This window comes from Harpegnathos saltator, unplaced genomic scaffold, assembly GCF_003227715.2.
Source record: "Harpegnathos saltator strain DR-91 unplaced genomic scaffold, Hsal_v8.6 scaffold202, whole genome shotgun sequence".
In the NCBI taxonomy this organism is placed as follows: Eukaryota; Metazoa; Arthropoda; class Insecta; order Hymenoptera; family Formicidae; genus Harpegnathos; species Harpegnathos saltator.
This window is the reverse complement of record NW_020229987.1, coordinates 1,195,001-1,209,850: the sequence shown is the minus strand read 5'-3', so window position 1 is coordinate 1,209,850 and position 14,850 is coordinate 1,195,001. Positions and strand designations below refer to the sequence as shown.

Here is a 14,850-nt window from a genome sequence, read left to right as displayed (position 1 = left end):
GAGTCTCAAGACCGTCTGCGTTAATTTCTCGCAACAAGTTCTTGTTTATTAAGTTTACTTTCGTATCATAATTTTAGATATTCAGGTTATATTATTTTAAAGTGATTTAATTTTAGCAACAATATGTAGACAAAATATTCTAGAAGTCTTTATCTTAAATTACGAATATTAAGAGCCAACTGATAAATAATTACTACTTTAATATCTGAGAGGAAAACAATATGTAAACTTGTTATATAGAAACTTATTATTTTATTTCATTTTCAAGTTTTCTCAAGTGATAATATTTCTTCTATATTAACAAATCTCAGAAAAATCTCTCAAAGAAAAGCAGATAATCTTTTTTTGATCTTATCTTTTTTTAATCTATTGAGAAAATGTGTGATTATTCTGTATGATCGAATTTCTTGTGCAAAACGAATAAAGTCCACTTCTAAGTCAAGAATTATTTTCTTATGTACACATTGTGATTATTTGAACGGCACTGCATTAGTATTCTGTTTTTATAGATTTGATTATATATACTAGGTAAAAAGTACTTGTACATATTGGAATCATATAAATAAATACGAGTAGGAAAACGATAAATTAAAATACGATCAAACGATTTTCGATATTATCACAATTATAGGAGCTGTAGGATTTAGTAAGTATCTTCTTTGTTCTCCCGTTTCTTTATATGGTGATTGTTTCTTCAAGGTGCTTTCATTTCTTGTTTTACGCAGAACTTGAATGCTTCCCATCCTTCATTGCGTTGTTGAGACTGGAAAAGAAATAAAATGTTGTGTCGGTCAATAGTTATAACATTTTCAGCGTAAACATTTCTTGTAAATTGCTCGAGAGCACTGTGGCGTCTAGTGCTGCAAACCTGAAAGATGGCAACTATTCATACAGGTTCACATTCAGTCGTATAGTGAGTAGCTCGTAGGCGTCGTTAAATTTCTCTTTGTACGTAGGTCCTTTTCTGAAAGATATCTATATGAATGCATATGTCTTACTTTGAACCCTCTGTGCAATCGATCCTTCATGATTGCGATGAATTCCTTGTAAGAAAGTTGGCCGTCTCCATCTTCATCGAACAATGCGAAGACCGTATCGATTATGTGCGTCGAGAGCACCGTTCCCGTACATATTTTCACAGCTCGTTGAAACTCGTCTGGAAGTAGAAAAAAGTTAATTAATTACCTTCAATATACGAGAGAATGTATTAGAAAAACGTCCGCTTAAAAATGAAAATACATCGCGTACGCTGTCAAGAAATTAAAATTACACTGTTGTGTCTGTGACACTTATGTGGAATATTTACAAATTAGAAGTTCTGATTAAAGATCTTAAATTAATTTTCACCTTTAGATATAGGGTGGTCGGCCAACGTATACATTCGCATTGCTATAGAAAAATCATCCAGATTGTTCAGAAATTGATAGAAGCGACGAAACTCCTCGAATGTGATGCCAATATTCAATTCCGCTCGGTCCATCATTCTGTCTAAGTATTTATCGTATCTGTATACACAATGATTAGATGTTTAATAACGGATATATTCACAAAATTTACAATACAAATTTTCAACTACTCAACTTACTCGTCAGGCTCGAGGTACGTGTATCTCAACAAAATTTTAGCAAAGTCCAATTCGTTGATCGTGTCATGCCCCTTGCTGAATTCGTGAAATTCCAACTCCAATATTTCGTGTTGTAAGTTCTCCATGAAGCGTTTGAAATCTTCGTATCTCAACTCGTTAGTACCATCTCTGCCGAAGAAATGTATCATTAAGGTTGTGTCCACAGCATGACGTCGTTGTAAGCCCTGCATCATATATAAGATAAAATATTAAATAACGTATGAAAGAAAGTCAGAAAATAAGATTGCTCTTAAACTTAAACTCATATAATTTTTTCACTACTTGTATGTACTGATATCTTTAAATATATGAAAAATATTATCAGTGTTGAGGTCATTGATCTAGATGAGAAATTCATTGATCAAAACCTTATCAGTAAAAGGTGAGAACCTGTTCACGCAGTCACTTTTGCAGTTCATGTTTGACATCATTAACTGATTGGAATCGCGTACTCTACGAAGGTATTTTTCATTCTTGGAAAGCACACGATTCCAATCACATGATGTCAAGCATGAAGTACAAAAGTAACTACGTGAATGGGTTTTCATCTTTTATCGATAAAATTTTGATTCACGGATTTCTTGTGCGTGTGAAGCTGAGGTCTCACCTTGTAGAAACTCATAAACCATTGAGAGACGTCCTCTTTTTTTAAAGGCTCTAGAGTTCTCGTAAGCAGTTAAACAAATAGTTCCGCCCATAAAAGCGGAAAAAACAAATTTGAATCGAGACGCCAAGTTCATTGCAACTTATTAGTAATGCCAATTTTGCATGCTATTTTATTGATCAATACTTAACGGCAAAAAACGACTGTGTATTGTTCAGATTCACAAAAATATCAGCTTTCCGAAGAGTCCTCTCTGAAGTTTCTACGGTTCCTAGAAGCGACGATGTGACCATATGACCGAACCGCACGCGGATGCCCCTTATCGCTCGTTTGATCTAGGTCAGGGTCTCCTGTTCCCTTTTAACTTATAGCGGAAGCTAGAAGGCACAACACGTTTGCTCCTCGGACCACGCCGTCGTTTACATTTGCTTTCCGAATATCGTAACTCGATTAAAGGATGCCGGATTACAAGTAAAATCATCATGTTGCATTTTTATTAAAATTATGTACTTATTTTAGAGATATCTCGACAAATTATACCCGCATGATACATGACATTTCTGCGTGTCTGCGAAGTTGGCACGACGTTTTAAGAAACACCGTTAGTTCCAGTAGCATCTTTTATAGTTCTGTAGTTCCTGATAAAGATAAAAAAAAGTTCCATATTCTTAATATCAAAAAATCGAAATTGAAAAAATGTGCCAACTTCACGTTTTAACACGATACAATCTCCTCTAAAGTGCAGTCTCTAAAGTACAAGAAGCCGGTGAATAATATGCTTTTTGATTAGAGTTCTAAGCTAGTTCTATAACTATGAGGCAGTTCAGAACAAAACTCCAATAATTAACAATTCTATTTTCAATATTGGCGGTCAGTACGACACACTCGGCGAAAATATGTCGCGCTGTCGACTTCTTATATTTCTGACGGTAGTTCTAGCTTGTTCTACTCGAGTTCTATATAATTCAATCATTTTCACTCATTGTTCCGTCGTATAACTCGTCGTATTTTTAAATTAATTTTAACTTTTGACGCCAGCACGACACTCGGCGAAAATATGTCGCGCTGTCGACTGCACTTCTGACGGTAGTTCTAGCTTGTTATACTCGAGTTTCATACAATTCAACCATTTTCAGTTATTGTTCCGCCGTATAACTATTTTTTTAGTATTAATTTTAATCATTGGCAACATGTTTTCACCGAGTGTCGTGCTGGCGCCAAAAGTTAAAATTAATTTAAAAATAGTTATACGGCGGAACAATGATTGGAAAATGTTTGAATTATATAGAACTCGAGTAGAACAAGCTAAAACTACCGTTAGAAGTACAAGAAGTCGACGGCGCGACATGTTTTCGCCGAGTGTCGTGCTGGCCGCCAATATTGAAAATTGTACAGAATTGTTAATTGTCGGGGTTTTGTTCTGAACTGCTTCATAGTTATAGAACTAGCCTAGAACTAATGGGAACTCTCATCAAAAAGCGGCTTTTTGTGTTTTAGAGGAGACTGTGTCGTGCTGGAACATGAAGTTAGTACATTTTCTCAATTTTGATTTTTTCATATTAAGAGATACGGAACATTTTTTTATTTTTATCAGGAACTATAGAACTGAGAAAAATGCTACTGGAACTAACATTGTTTTTTAATAATTTTTAAAACGTGCTTACTTCACCGACACCATTTCTGCACCGATCGATCTCAACATTCCGTAGCTTCTATCTCTGTAACATTATGTCGACGCGGTTTGTACAGTGCTTAAATATTTTGAGTTTAGATTAAAACTTTATTACTCGTCAACTTCGTTAATTAATATTTCATAACCCGTAATTTTTGCACTTGTCACTTTTCGATCTGTTGTGGCCTCTATCTTTAAAACGTGTAATCGCGATGAGGGTTTTCACGGATCATATTTATTTCGAACTTAGATTAATGTCTTTTTGCAAATAATTAATTATTTTATGATCCATCATTTTCGCATCGATCGATCTCGACATATCGGTTTCAATTTTTTTATAACGAATAGTTGTACGTCGTCGCGGAGGATCTTGATTATTTTAGGTCTATATTAAAACCTTATCAAACATATTTCGTTAATTAATATTTTATGATCCATTATTTTCGCACTTGTCACTTTTTAATCTTTCATGGCCTCTAATTCCAAAATGCGTAATCGCAGCAGATACGATTTTCATGAAACATCCTTATTTCGAATCTAGATTAATGTCTTAATGCGAATAATTAATTATCTTATACCCGGTGAGCCAGCATTTTCGCATGGATCGTTCTCAGTCTATCTTCAATTTCTCCGCAATGAGGAGCCGCACGTCGACGCGGTTTACGAGGTTCTTGGTTATTTTCGGTCTCGATTAAAACCTCGTCACTCATATTTTATTTGTTTATATTCGGTAACTCTGAACCTGTCAGTTCTGGACTTGTCGTATATCATCGCACGTTTCATTGCTTCTATCTGCATAACATGTGGTGTCTAATGAATGTAGTTTACGTATATATTATTTATTTGGATTCTACCTATTAATAACTCATTGCACATATTTCACTAACTTATACTCGGTGGATCTTCATTCTTTCATCAACTCCAAGATTTCGACCAGCATCTAAATTCGTGCGGCTGCTTATATTGGTCGGAAATATATATTTATCAATAACGCAGTTTTGTACATCAACAATGAAGCTTTTATACAACAGAATTGTTTATAGATCTTATTTAGAAGTATAGATCGCTGTTGAATCGATGTTGAAAAATAGTATACGGATGTATGTATATTTTTAAGACATGTCAGTACAAATAAGTAGTAGAAGATTATATGTGTTGGAAACCTTACCTTACTTTCTCATTTCCTTTCTTAATTTTATTATGTAGTCATCATTTTCATATTGGGTAAAATCTTCATCAACAAAGAAACATCTAATATTGGTTCTGTTTGTCAAGTCTCAACAGTTTGTCAGTGAAAATTGTGTCAGTGTTTCATGCTTATCCTACAATTTATTGTTATCGGTCGTTTCTTCAGACAAGAAAATAATATTAAAGTAATAGACTTCGCACCTGATCATCGTCGATGAATTGGCCTTGAATCTCTTCCGGTGTTTTCTGACGTTCCTGCAGTTGTTCCAATTCCTCTTTGGTCTCATACCCATGGCGGCCCCTCCACGCGTGACTAAACACTTTCTCCATCTGTATCAAAGATGAAGACGTGAGAGAACGACTGTTATCGCGACCGATCGACGATGTTGCTTCAATAAATCTTTTACGAACTGACACACGTGTCGAAGTTACACGTTACATAAAGGGAAAATGACGGCAATGATTCAGCGCCCAGCGTTAATGCATCTGAAATAAGTGGCGAATAGTGTTAGTGCAGCGATTATCAGTATATTAATATAATGGGGGTAGGATAATTTTCGACGGAACCGGCAAGCTGCATATTAATTGCGTATTATTGCGTGCGAGCGTCGATGTAGGCAAACTTAAGATAGACTGTGATGAAAGGCAGTTGACACTTAATTCTCATTGATATACGAGTGCACATCCACACAGAGAAGATATATTGCTGGCAGCGTGATTTATAAAGTTAACGCAATTGTTTGTCAAATAGATTAACAAGCGGTTACGATGCTGCAAAGTGTTCCTGCTGTTAGTTCTGTAGTATCGCTCATCAGCTTTCGGTTTTATAATACTGCTTTCATGAATGAGACCTGTTACACATTAGACACAATAGATATGTCGATTTACGATCCATGTACGTATATGTATATATATATAGACTTACGTAAGAATTCGAGATGATTTCATTTGTCTTAACTGGACGAGCTTCACGAAGCTTTGGTTTGTCTAGAATGTCTTCGCTCGGAGCAATTATGGAACGTAACTGATTTTTCGAGAAAAAAATAAAGAAATAGAGAAGAATTAGCTTGAGGAAGATAAACGTTTACGTCACATATCCACAGTTATAAAATCAGACAGATGAAAATGTTAGAAACGCAATTATAACAAGAAATATCTTCGCTATTGGAAATAATTCAAAAAACGCAGCTCACGCACATTGTGGCTGAACACAATAACAGATTACAGAGTCATTAGTCGATCTCGTTTAGCCGAATACGGCGTAGTGACCGACAAGATTGATGTTTTGAACATTCGATCGGCCAATTAATTTCTAACATCACCCTGATAGATGATAGATTTTCTGAAAACTCACTGCACGTCTCGTCAGCTCGTCGAGATCCCGTTGCTTCAGGCTGCCGCCGAGTAAACGACGAATCTGCGAGAACGATAAAGACTATTTCATGCTAATCGCTAGTTAGTGTAAAGAGTTTTCAGAGAGTGTGTAAAGATCTGGTCAGAATTCATCCTCGCTAGTAGGTCCACGAATGCTCCGACTGGTTCGTGTTAGAAACTAGAACTCATTTGGGGGAACGTTCCGTTACGGCGACATCCCATCTTGCATCTTGTGTTATCGAGAAGGATCAATCAGAGCATTAATTGTTCGTTTAATAATTCTCTTTAATAATACACCGTCCTGTCGCCTAATGCAAAGAAAAAGCAAATACGCGAAATAATAAGATAACTAACCGATTTTTATTAATGGCTGTGATTCTACATGCATCTGCAATCACTGCAATCGCGAAAACACGCGCATGCATTTCGCGATGATCTTACCACGAGAAACTCAGTTTTGTCGACTCGCTCGTTCCCGTCGGTGTCGAACATATTGAAGGCGATTTGGAAACCAGTTTTTGGCTCTGCAACGGAATTGATTATTCTCGTGAATTTCCAGCGGCATTGCATTTAGATGCTCGACATTAACGCATTTTTCGGAGCATTTTTCGCCACGGATGATTCTTAAAACTGATGGAGACAAATGATGGTTCAAACCTCAACTTTGTTTTTGTACACGAAACGTACGAGCACGCGTATAAAGGGTGTTCCAAATACGCCGCATTGACCTTTTTGTACGGATTCTAGTAGATTAAAATATGAAGGGAAAATTTCTTAAAACAAGCACAAAAGATATCGATACGGAATAGGTTAAAAATCTCTACGCATGATTGAGACTTTGCGATAGGTATAATTAACAGAACTGTCTTCTTCCTTCAATTGCAAATACACTTCATTTTAATAGAATCTTTACGTGAGGACATTTTAATCTCTCATAAAGATATGCAAAATTAATTATTGTGGGATCATAAGAAAACATATATCAGACATAAATATCTTATTAAATTTTTTCTGGATAAAAGAAAATACGTGGCAAAGCATTCTATAGACTCGACGTAAATTCTGAGAACGCCCTGTAGACTTGACGTAAATTCTGAATAATGCTGTACGCGGACGCATTAGTGTAAAAGTACGACGCATTTAATACGTACGTTCCGCGTGCCATTAAAATTGTCACATAATAATTTGCGCCGGACACATCAAATAAATTGAACGCTTTGCGCGTAATACGCTTCCCGAGCAAGCGGATAACGGCCATTGCTTTCACGTGAACAAGACGAACGTAACATCTTATTGCTTGATTTTTCTCCGACAACATATAGTTTGTACCGAAGAGAGTGACCGTGGCGTCACTTCATTTAGGCGTTTTTTACGTTTATGTCATAATTTTTCCGGTAAATATATCCAAAGACACCGGCGAGAGAGTGAGAAACTTACTTGTCAGGATAGATAGTAGAAACAAGTACTCCGTGTAGGAAATTATTCCTGAAAGGAGAAAAAATATGATTTAATAGATTCCAGAAAAATAATATTTTATCAGAAAAGAAATTAATCATGCAGTAATACTTGCTAAATAAAAAAATCGGGTGCGACGGGTGGAAATTGATTAACTTTATTTTAATATTCATTGAAATTATGCTAATTTAATTTTAAGTTTGCACTATCATGTCCACAATAATTCTGTACTTTACATGAGAGTCAAGTGCGCGATTGCAAAATACGGTATAATGCAAATCTCTTCTAGTCAAGTAGCGTACATTTTGTATCCAGACCGCGATTATATTCAAGTTTCACGTTTGACCGGTCGACAAAATGCTTTCTACGCTCTGTCTAATAGGACAAGGTACTATAAAAATTTAGACAGATCGTTATATACATCACGCAATTATGCCTGTCTTTATGTCTCGTAAAGTCTCGTGATTTCGTCGAATTCACTCTTAATTTTCCCGTTAATCCGCACTTGAGCATAACGCGATCTATACGAGTACGCACTAAACGGGTGTTTACGATGTGTCTCGGAGTAGCGTCGGACACGCGTTAGACACGCCTCACGTGGCTCCAGGTATTTTTTGAGAATGCTATCGCCTACGGGAAGGATCAATAACTTGGAATTTAATGGCAAAAGCGAAGACCCGCGGACGCACCTAAATTCTGATCTTAAATGTACCCTCTTGCGGCGGCATTTTCAGCTCGTACGTAACAAAAGGACTACTTTACGAATCGTAGCTATTCTATAATATTCCCTCACATTTCCGAGAGCGAGGAAAGCCGAGGAAGCTAAAAGAAAGCAAAGAAAAAAGTAGCCGACAAAGTCAATCCAGTCGTGAAATATATATAATATTTTATGTATGGTATATATTTCTATCAATCCCGTCGCCGTTTAACTTTGTTCCCCGAGAATCCATTACTAACCCGGTTAAGCCAGTAACGAAGCGTGTAAAATGTTATTGTATTACAAATGCTCAAGTTATATAATTCGACGTAGAATCGTGCTTAAACTCCTTCGCATCGTACAATACCGCAAATGCCGATTTTCAGGATTTCAACGGTGTTTAAAAAGTTTCCAATTCAATTTATTTTAATGTACCTCGTTTACGCTAACGCGGTAGCGTTAGCTCCAACAGCCGTTGTCCATAGACAGAAATAACATTTCCGGTATGATCCGCTTAACCCGAAACATTTAGTAAGCTGTGATTTGCAGCATTCGCAGCGTGTAAAGGCAAAGCGCGATATCCCCCCGACAACGTTTGTCCCGGAGCGGTTTCGCCAGGGAGGAGGGAGGGGAGAGGCAAATAACTATCGTAACGTCGCGGAAAGTAGCTCGTGTTGTCGGCACAATAAGGAAGTGCCGCTAAAGCCTAGACATTACGGTTGCGACCAACCGAATGACTAACGGCTGCTCCGATGTATCGCTAACGCGACGACGAGACCGAAGCCGTTCCCGCGTGGTAGCTCGCTGCTGATAGCTCTCGCGCAATCTTCCCGAGGCGTCCTTAATTGTAACGGCCTACCGTGCACCGAAAGTGTCCTTAAAAGCGGTCCTCGGACTCGTTTATCCGCTCGTGGAACTCTGGCGCGCACGCACACGAGGCGGAAGAAACAGAGAGAGAGAGAGAGAGGGAGAGGGAGAGAGAGAGAGAGGGGGAGAGAGAGAGAGAGGGGGGGAGAGAGAGAGAGAGAGAGAGAGAGAGAGAGAGAGAGAGAGAGAGAGAGAGACGAAAAAGGAGAAAGATCCCGCGACTGGGAGAAGAAACTCGTTATTATTAAAGAGAGGTGTGAAATTGCTCGGTCCCTCTCTCATTCCCCTCTCATCGGCCCTCCGCCCGTCCGTTGATTATTTGCATTTCCATTAGCGCGACAAACGTGCGGTGCACGCGTAAAAAGCCAGGAAGAAACGCGCCGAAGTGCAAGCACCATTAAACTAATGACACGATCCTGTCGCGACGGCGAATGTTGCGCGTGGGTGGCGGGAATTCGTGTCGAATAAGTATGCGCCGTAAGTACAGGTTGCGCTCGATCGCGGATCGATAGCCGCCGCGTTATCGTCGTCGGCGCGCGTATTATCGCGCGTCTCGCCGTTTCTCTTGTCGAATCGCATATTTCGGTAGAAAGCTCCGAGCGGCGGCCACTAATTCCGTCTCGGCGTGTACATTTACCGAAGCCCGCAGTCGTGAATTTGGTCGTGATCGGCGTCTCACGGCGGTCTTGTCTCACCCGCGAGTAACGTCGCTTTGTTGAGGTTGAGCGCGAGTACAAAGCGATGTTCTTCTAAACGCGGCGACGACATGAAATATTGCCCGCCTCTCGCTCATATTTCTTTCCGAGTGTCGAGAACGACGCGTCGAAGCCACGAATTTTCGTCAGACGTTTGGCTCCAAGTCTCATTTCGCGATAATATTAATATAAATATTATTATACAATAATAAATATTTTGCGATAAGGACATAAAGAGGTAGAGAGAGAGAGAGAGAGAGAGAGAGAGAGAGAGAAACGAAGAGAGAAATCTTTGATACATGGGAAATGAGATGGAAAAAAATTTGCTTCATTCTTTCTGTAAAAGTAGTTCTGCAAAAGCGTTTGCTTGCCTCTATCTCGTAAATTTCGGAACATGTGCGTGCTTCCATGGCGCAGCGAAGGATTAGAGTTTCGCATGACTTCGAGCTCCAGGTCGGACAGCACGCGCCTCTTCAGTCTCGCTGGAAATATCATTGAAAATATTTAGACCCCGTGTGTCATGACGTGTCGATCGAAATGCAGTGATTCTGATTTTTAGTCGCTTTAGATTGCTCAGAGAAAATTCCTCGTGAGGAGCAGTACATTACGCACGTCGAGGTTCGGAATCAATGACGCTGTCGAGAAAGTCCTGCGGGGTCATGTAGAGCTGGCCATCATATCTCACTGATGCGAACTTTATGAACCTTCGCTCCCTCGTCGTCAGCTTCACCGCTTTATGCAAATCATCCTCCCTCTGCAAAAACGAACGGTGCTTTTAATGAGAAACCCGCAACATTATCGACGATATAGTACAGACGATAATAATAAAATATTTGAAATACGCGCAAATGCGGAAACTGCCTCGTCGGCGCGGCGTGGTGGTGCTCGCGTGTGAATTATTACACTTTCGCGCATCTCGTGACGGAGAGAAGTCTCGTTACATAACTTGCCCGATAAGGCATTGAAAAAGGAACGCAGACGCTTTATGCCCTTTATCAATCAACGCGTCAGCGAGCGTGATAGCGCACGCGAATTTCTCCCGGGCGCGCGTGTACGCGCTGCACGCGCCGCGTTAGAGGATGAAAAATTCGAACGCATAAATCTACGCCGACATTATTCGCGGTTTATACTCGTATCGCGCCGCCGTCTCTCTTTATTTCGACGAGCGGGCCGACATTGCAGTTACTTGTTACAGCAGTGGTGGTCATACCATTTTCACCACGTTGAATTTCATCACGCTCGCTTGATCTATACGCGTGTTGTTGACTGGACCATTCCGCGGAAATTTACCGGACGAAATGAATGAGAAATGGACAGAAATTGATCTTTATACTTTGCCCGACGTGCGAAATAGCGCGTATAATCTTTTTGTCCGAACACATTTATTTATTATTAGTTTATCGTTTCTTTTTTTCTTTTTTTACGAATTTATCTTTGCGAATCGCCGTACTGGTCTCTCTCTCTCTTTCTCATAAATTGTCTTTCTCTGAAATTGGCGATGAAAGGAGATCGTTTCGATACCATCCCGGTCATCCAAAAGACTTCGATACCGCCATACTAAAGGCCATTCCAGCCGATGAGTATAAAAAATGTTTCGAAAAATTTGTTGAACGTTTCCAGCGCTGTATTGACTCAGAAGGAGACTATTTTGAATAAACAAGAATAAAAAATCAAAATAATAAACGCTTTGTATTTTTTTAGACCAGTCTCATTGGATCTGGGACAGACTGTGTATATTAAGTGTTAAGGGGATGTTACGAACGTCGCGAGACGAGATACACGATGCATACCGCGTCGTGACTTTACGTCTCGGCTCTGAACGTCACGTTGCACGTTACGAGAGCGCTCGAGTCGATGGTAATCGGTCGATAGTAATTTACATTCAACCGGTGAGCCGCAGTGATTTAGCGCGCGTACGAGTTTTCTTTCCGCTTAATTTAATTCGAACGAGGCATGCCGCCGCGCGCGCTTATCACTCTCCGTACGCCCCAAAGTCTCCTTAATCGCGCACGATCTTTCCGGCTCGACGTGATTCCGCGATAAACAATAATTATTTGCCCACGAATCATGCCTCTTCGAATATCCAGCGCATTTGAATACTCACGATCGAGCGGCGCTCGCGCATCCTACGTGAAGATTAAAGGAACCGCGTGCGGTGCTAAATCAATGGAAATCAGCCAATGGTAGCGCGGTGTGACGCTGCGGAATGGGCCGGGCGGAAGGACGCGGATGAGAAATGAGAGAAAGAGAGAACGTGCGCGAAAATTGCGAGCTGCGAAACAAAGCGATCCGACTGCACGCGTGCATTCGTCGAGCGGTGCAATTCGAGTCGCACCGTTGCGCTGCGCGGCGGTGTGTCGCCGGCGCGCATCCTCACACACACACACACACACACACACACACACACACTGTCTGTAATTTAAAGAGAGATTAAATTACAAGTGAGCTTCCACGGCTGCCGTTCGCGCTCGGCGCTTTCGTTCTTGTTTTAATAAACGATTAAGAATACCTCAGGGGTGGAAAGTGAAGAGGAAGACGAAGAGCGAGTGAGCGAGCGAGTAAACGAGCGAGAGAGAACGAGAGAGAGAGAATAGGCCGCTGGCGGAGCTTCTCGAATTTCCGCTTCCCGACGCCTTTTTGTTGGCTCCTCGTCGTCGTCGTGGGCGCCCGCACGCCCACTTTGTCGGCAGGAATCTTCCTTGCCGCGAGTTCTGTCCGCTTAAGGCGAATTTACGCGGCTCGTCACGACTGAGTGAGCTCCATTCCATTTAATTACCGCGCCGCGCGCGCGCGCGCGATTCTCATTTGGGTATATAAATAATGTCCTCTGGCTGCATCGACGCTATCTCCCTGCGCGAGGATATAATATAATAGAAAGTGCTTTTGTTGTAGGACGGAAATTACACCGTGCGGGTATTATTACAGTTGCGTGACGCCGTATCGTTGTGCTTTTTTACCGAGATGGAAATCCCAGGCGCGAGACCGAACGAGAGAGACTGTGGTGGAAGTTTCGCCACCGCTCGACGACACCTTCGGGCCGTACGTCCGCGATAATCAAGTTCCGAAGCGTAAATTCGCCTTTACTTAGGTGTACGCGCAGTCGGCGCAACGCATCGCCACGTAAGCCGCAGTTAAGCGCCAAACGATATGCTCTCGCGAGGCTCGCGTAACGACGTGAATTTGCGACCTCATCCGGCCAGATTGAATCGTTCAGCCAGGAAGCATCAAATCACCGGCAACACATCGCCGTTATATGCGCCAAGGAGCCATCGAGCCCTCTCGTCCCTCGCCTTAAATTATCGTTACGCTTGCGAGAGAGGTGGCTACCTCGCCACGCATGAGATTGTGGCTTTTATTTATTCGCGAGTAATGGCGCATTGTTGGCCGCTGCAGCGCGACTCGGGCTTCCGTATGAGATGATCTCTTAAACGACGGTTACACCCTTATCATTCGTATTTCCATAAGCGTCCGTTGCGCAAACGCCAATTCAAGCGTTTCGAGATCGACCGCGGTTTCTCCAAGTTGCGGTAACACGCGAGCGGGGGTATAGTATGTATGTGCGTGCGAATTGGATTCCTGACGGGGAAGAATTTATTATTCGACGTTAGAATCGAGTTCCCCTTGATGAGAAAACGGCACGAACGTAACGTCGTACCTTTAATTGCGGATTTACCGTTGGTTGCCGACGATTGCAGATAGCAGCTGATTTTCCCGACCTTCGGGATTCGGGGAGGAAGCATTTTTCTGTTAATCCGATATTTCCTGAATTTTATAACACGGTTATCACTAAAATGTCGGGAAAGGATTATAAACCATGGAAGTTACGCGTATTCCTCGACGTTTCCCTCAGCCGTCTTCAACTCGATACTTTGTCTATAATCGCACGCACGCGCGCGCGCGCTCGGCGAGATTTATCATTTTCTAAAAATACCCGGTATATTACGCGGTTTCAGATTTCTTTTGGCGATTTTTACAGGCAGTTGTAAATATCTGCGGCCACCGCGAAATCGCGCTCCCCGACAAGCTATATTTGTCATTCGGTGCATTTCCATAAGTGCCATCGTAACCAGATACCCTTTCGCGTGGATCAGGTGTCCTTTCGCGAGACTGCCCCTACATATAAATCACGTTTCATTGCGATAAAAAGGCATCTACAATGGCCTGCATTTGTAATAGCGTCTTCCTCGCGCCGACCGCGATAGCTTATCCTGCGAGCCTCGTCGCAGAAATCGTCCGGTGAATCGCGCGCGGGTCGTTATCCCGCCCCGAAGAAGTCGAGTAAGTTGGATAATTACCTCGGAATAACGACTCGATCGAGAGAAGATAGAAGTCACGATCGGAAATCGTGACGCAAGTTCTATACGTCCTCTCGTCTTCGTGGAAAAATCGCGGGATTCGCTCGTTCGAAAACACTAACGACGACGACGACGAAAAGACACCGTCGGCCTACGTGACGAAGGTGTTTCCGCAGGGACGAATTTATGTTCCGGCGTGACCATAAATCGATTGATTCTTCCTCTGCTTTGCGCGCCTAATACGCGAGACGAGCGATTTACGAGGTACCGAGCGCCGTTAGGGTTAATCTCGTCGTTAGAGGATTCGAGAAACATCGTCTCCGTCGCCTACTCCTTTCTTCGCATTGGTACAGTGGAATAACACGATGAATTTTGCTCC

At 41.5% G+C, this 14,850-nt stretch overlaps 1 protein-coding gene across 3 annotated transcripts in view; it reads right to left on the bottom strand.

Moving 5' to 3' along the window:
• Positions 1-232: 232 nt before the first annotated feature.
• Positions 233-14,850, bottom strand: part of LOC105186469 (Mitochondrial calcium uptake 3) — a 27,581-nt gene continuing 12,963 nt past the window's right edge. The window contains exons 2-12 of one of the 3 annotated variants that reach the window (XM_011146697.3): positions 10,789-10,930; positions 10,548-10,658; positions 7,900-7,947; positions 6,904-6,986; positions 6,443-6,505; positions 6,014-6,112; positions 5,290-5,418; positions 1,586-1,809; positions 1,348-1,505; positions 999-1,156; positions 233-763 (exon numbers count right to left, since the gene is read on the bottom strand). In XM_011146697.3, coding sequence (XP_011144999.1) covers positions 695-763; positions 999-1,156; positions 1,348-1,505; positions 1,586-1,809; positions 5,290-5,418; positions 6,014-6,112; positions 6,443-6,505; positions 6,904-6,986; positions 7,900-7,947; positions 10,548-10,658; positions 10,789-10,930 — 1,284 coding nt within the window. In that variant the 3' untranslated portion in view covers positions 233-694. The remainder of the gene's footprint in view (positions 764-998; positions 1,157-1,347; positions 1,506-1,585; positions 1,810-5,289; positions 5,419-6,013; positions 6,113-6,442; positions 6,506-6,903; positions 6,987-7,899; positions 7,948-10,547; positions 10,659-10,788; positions 10,931-14,850) is intronic. The other 2 variants (XM_011146698.3, XM_011146699.3) reach the window with 2 other exon arrangements.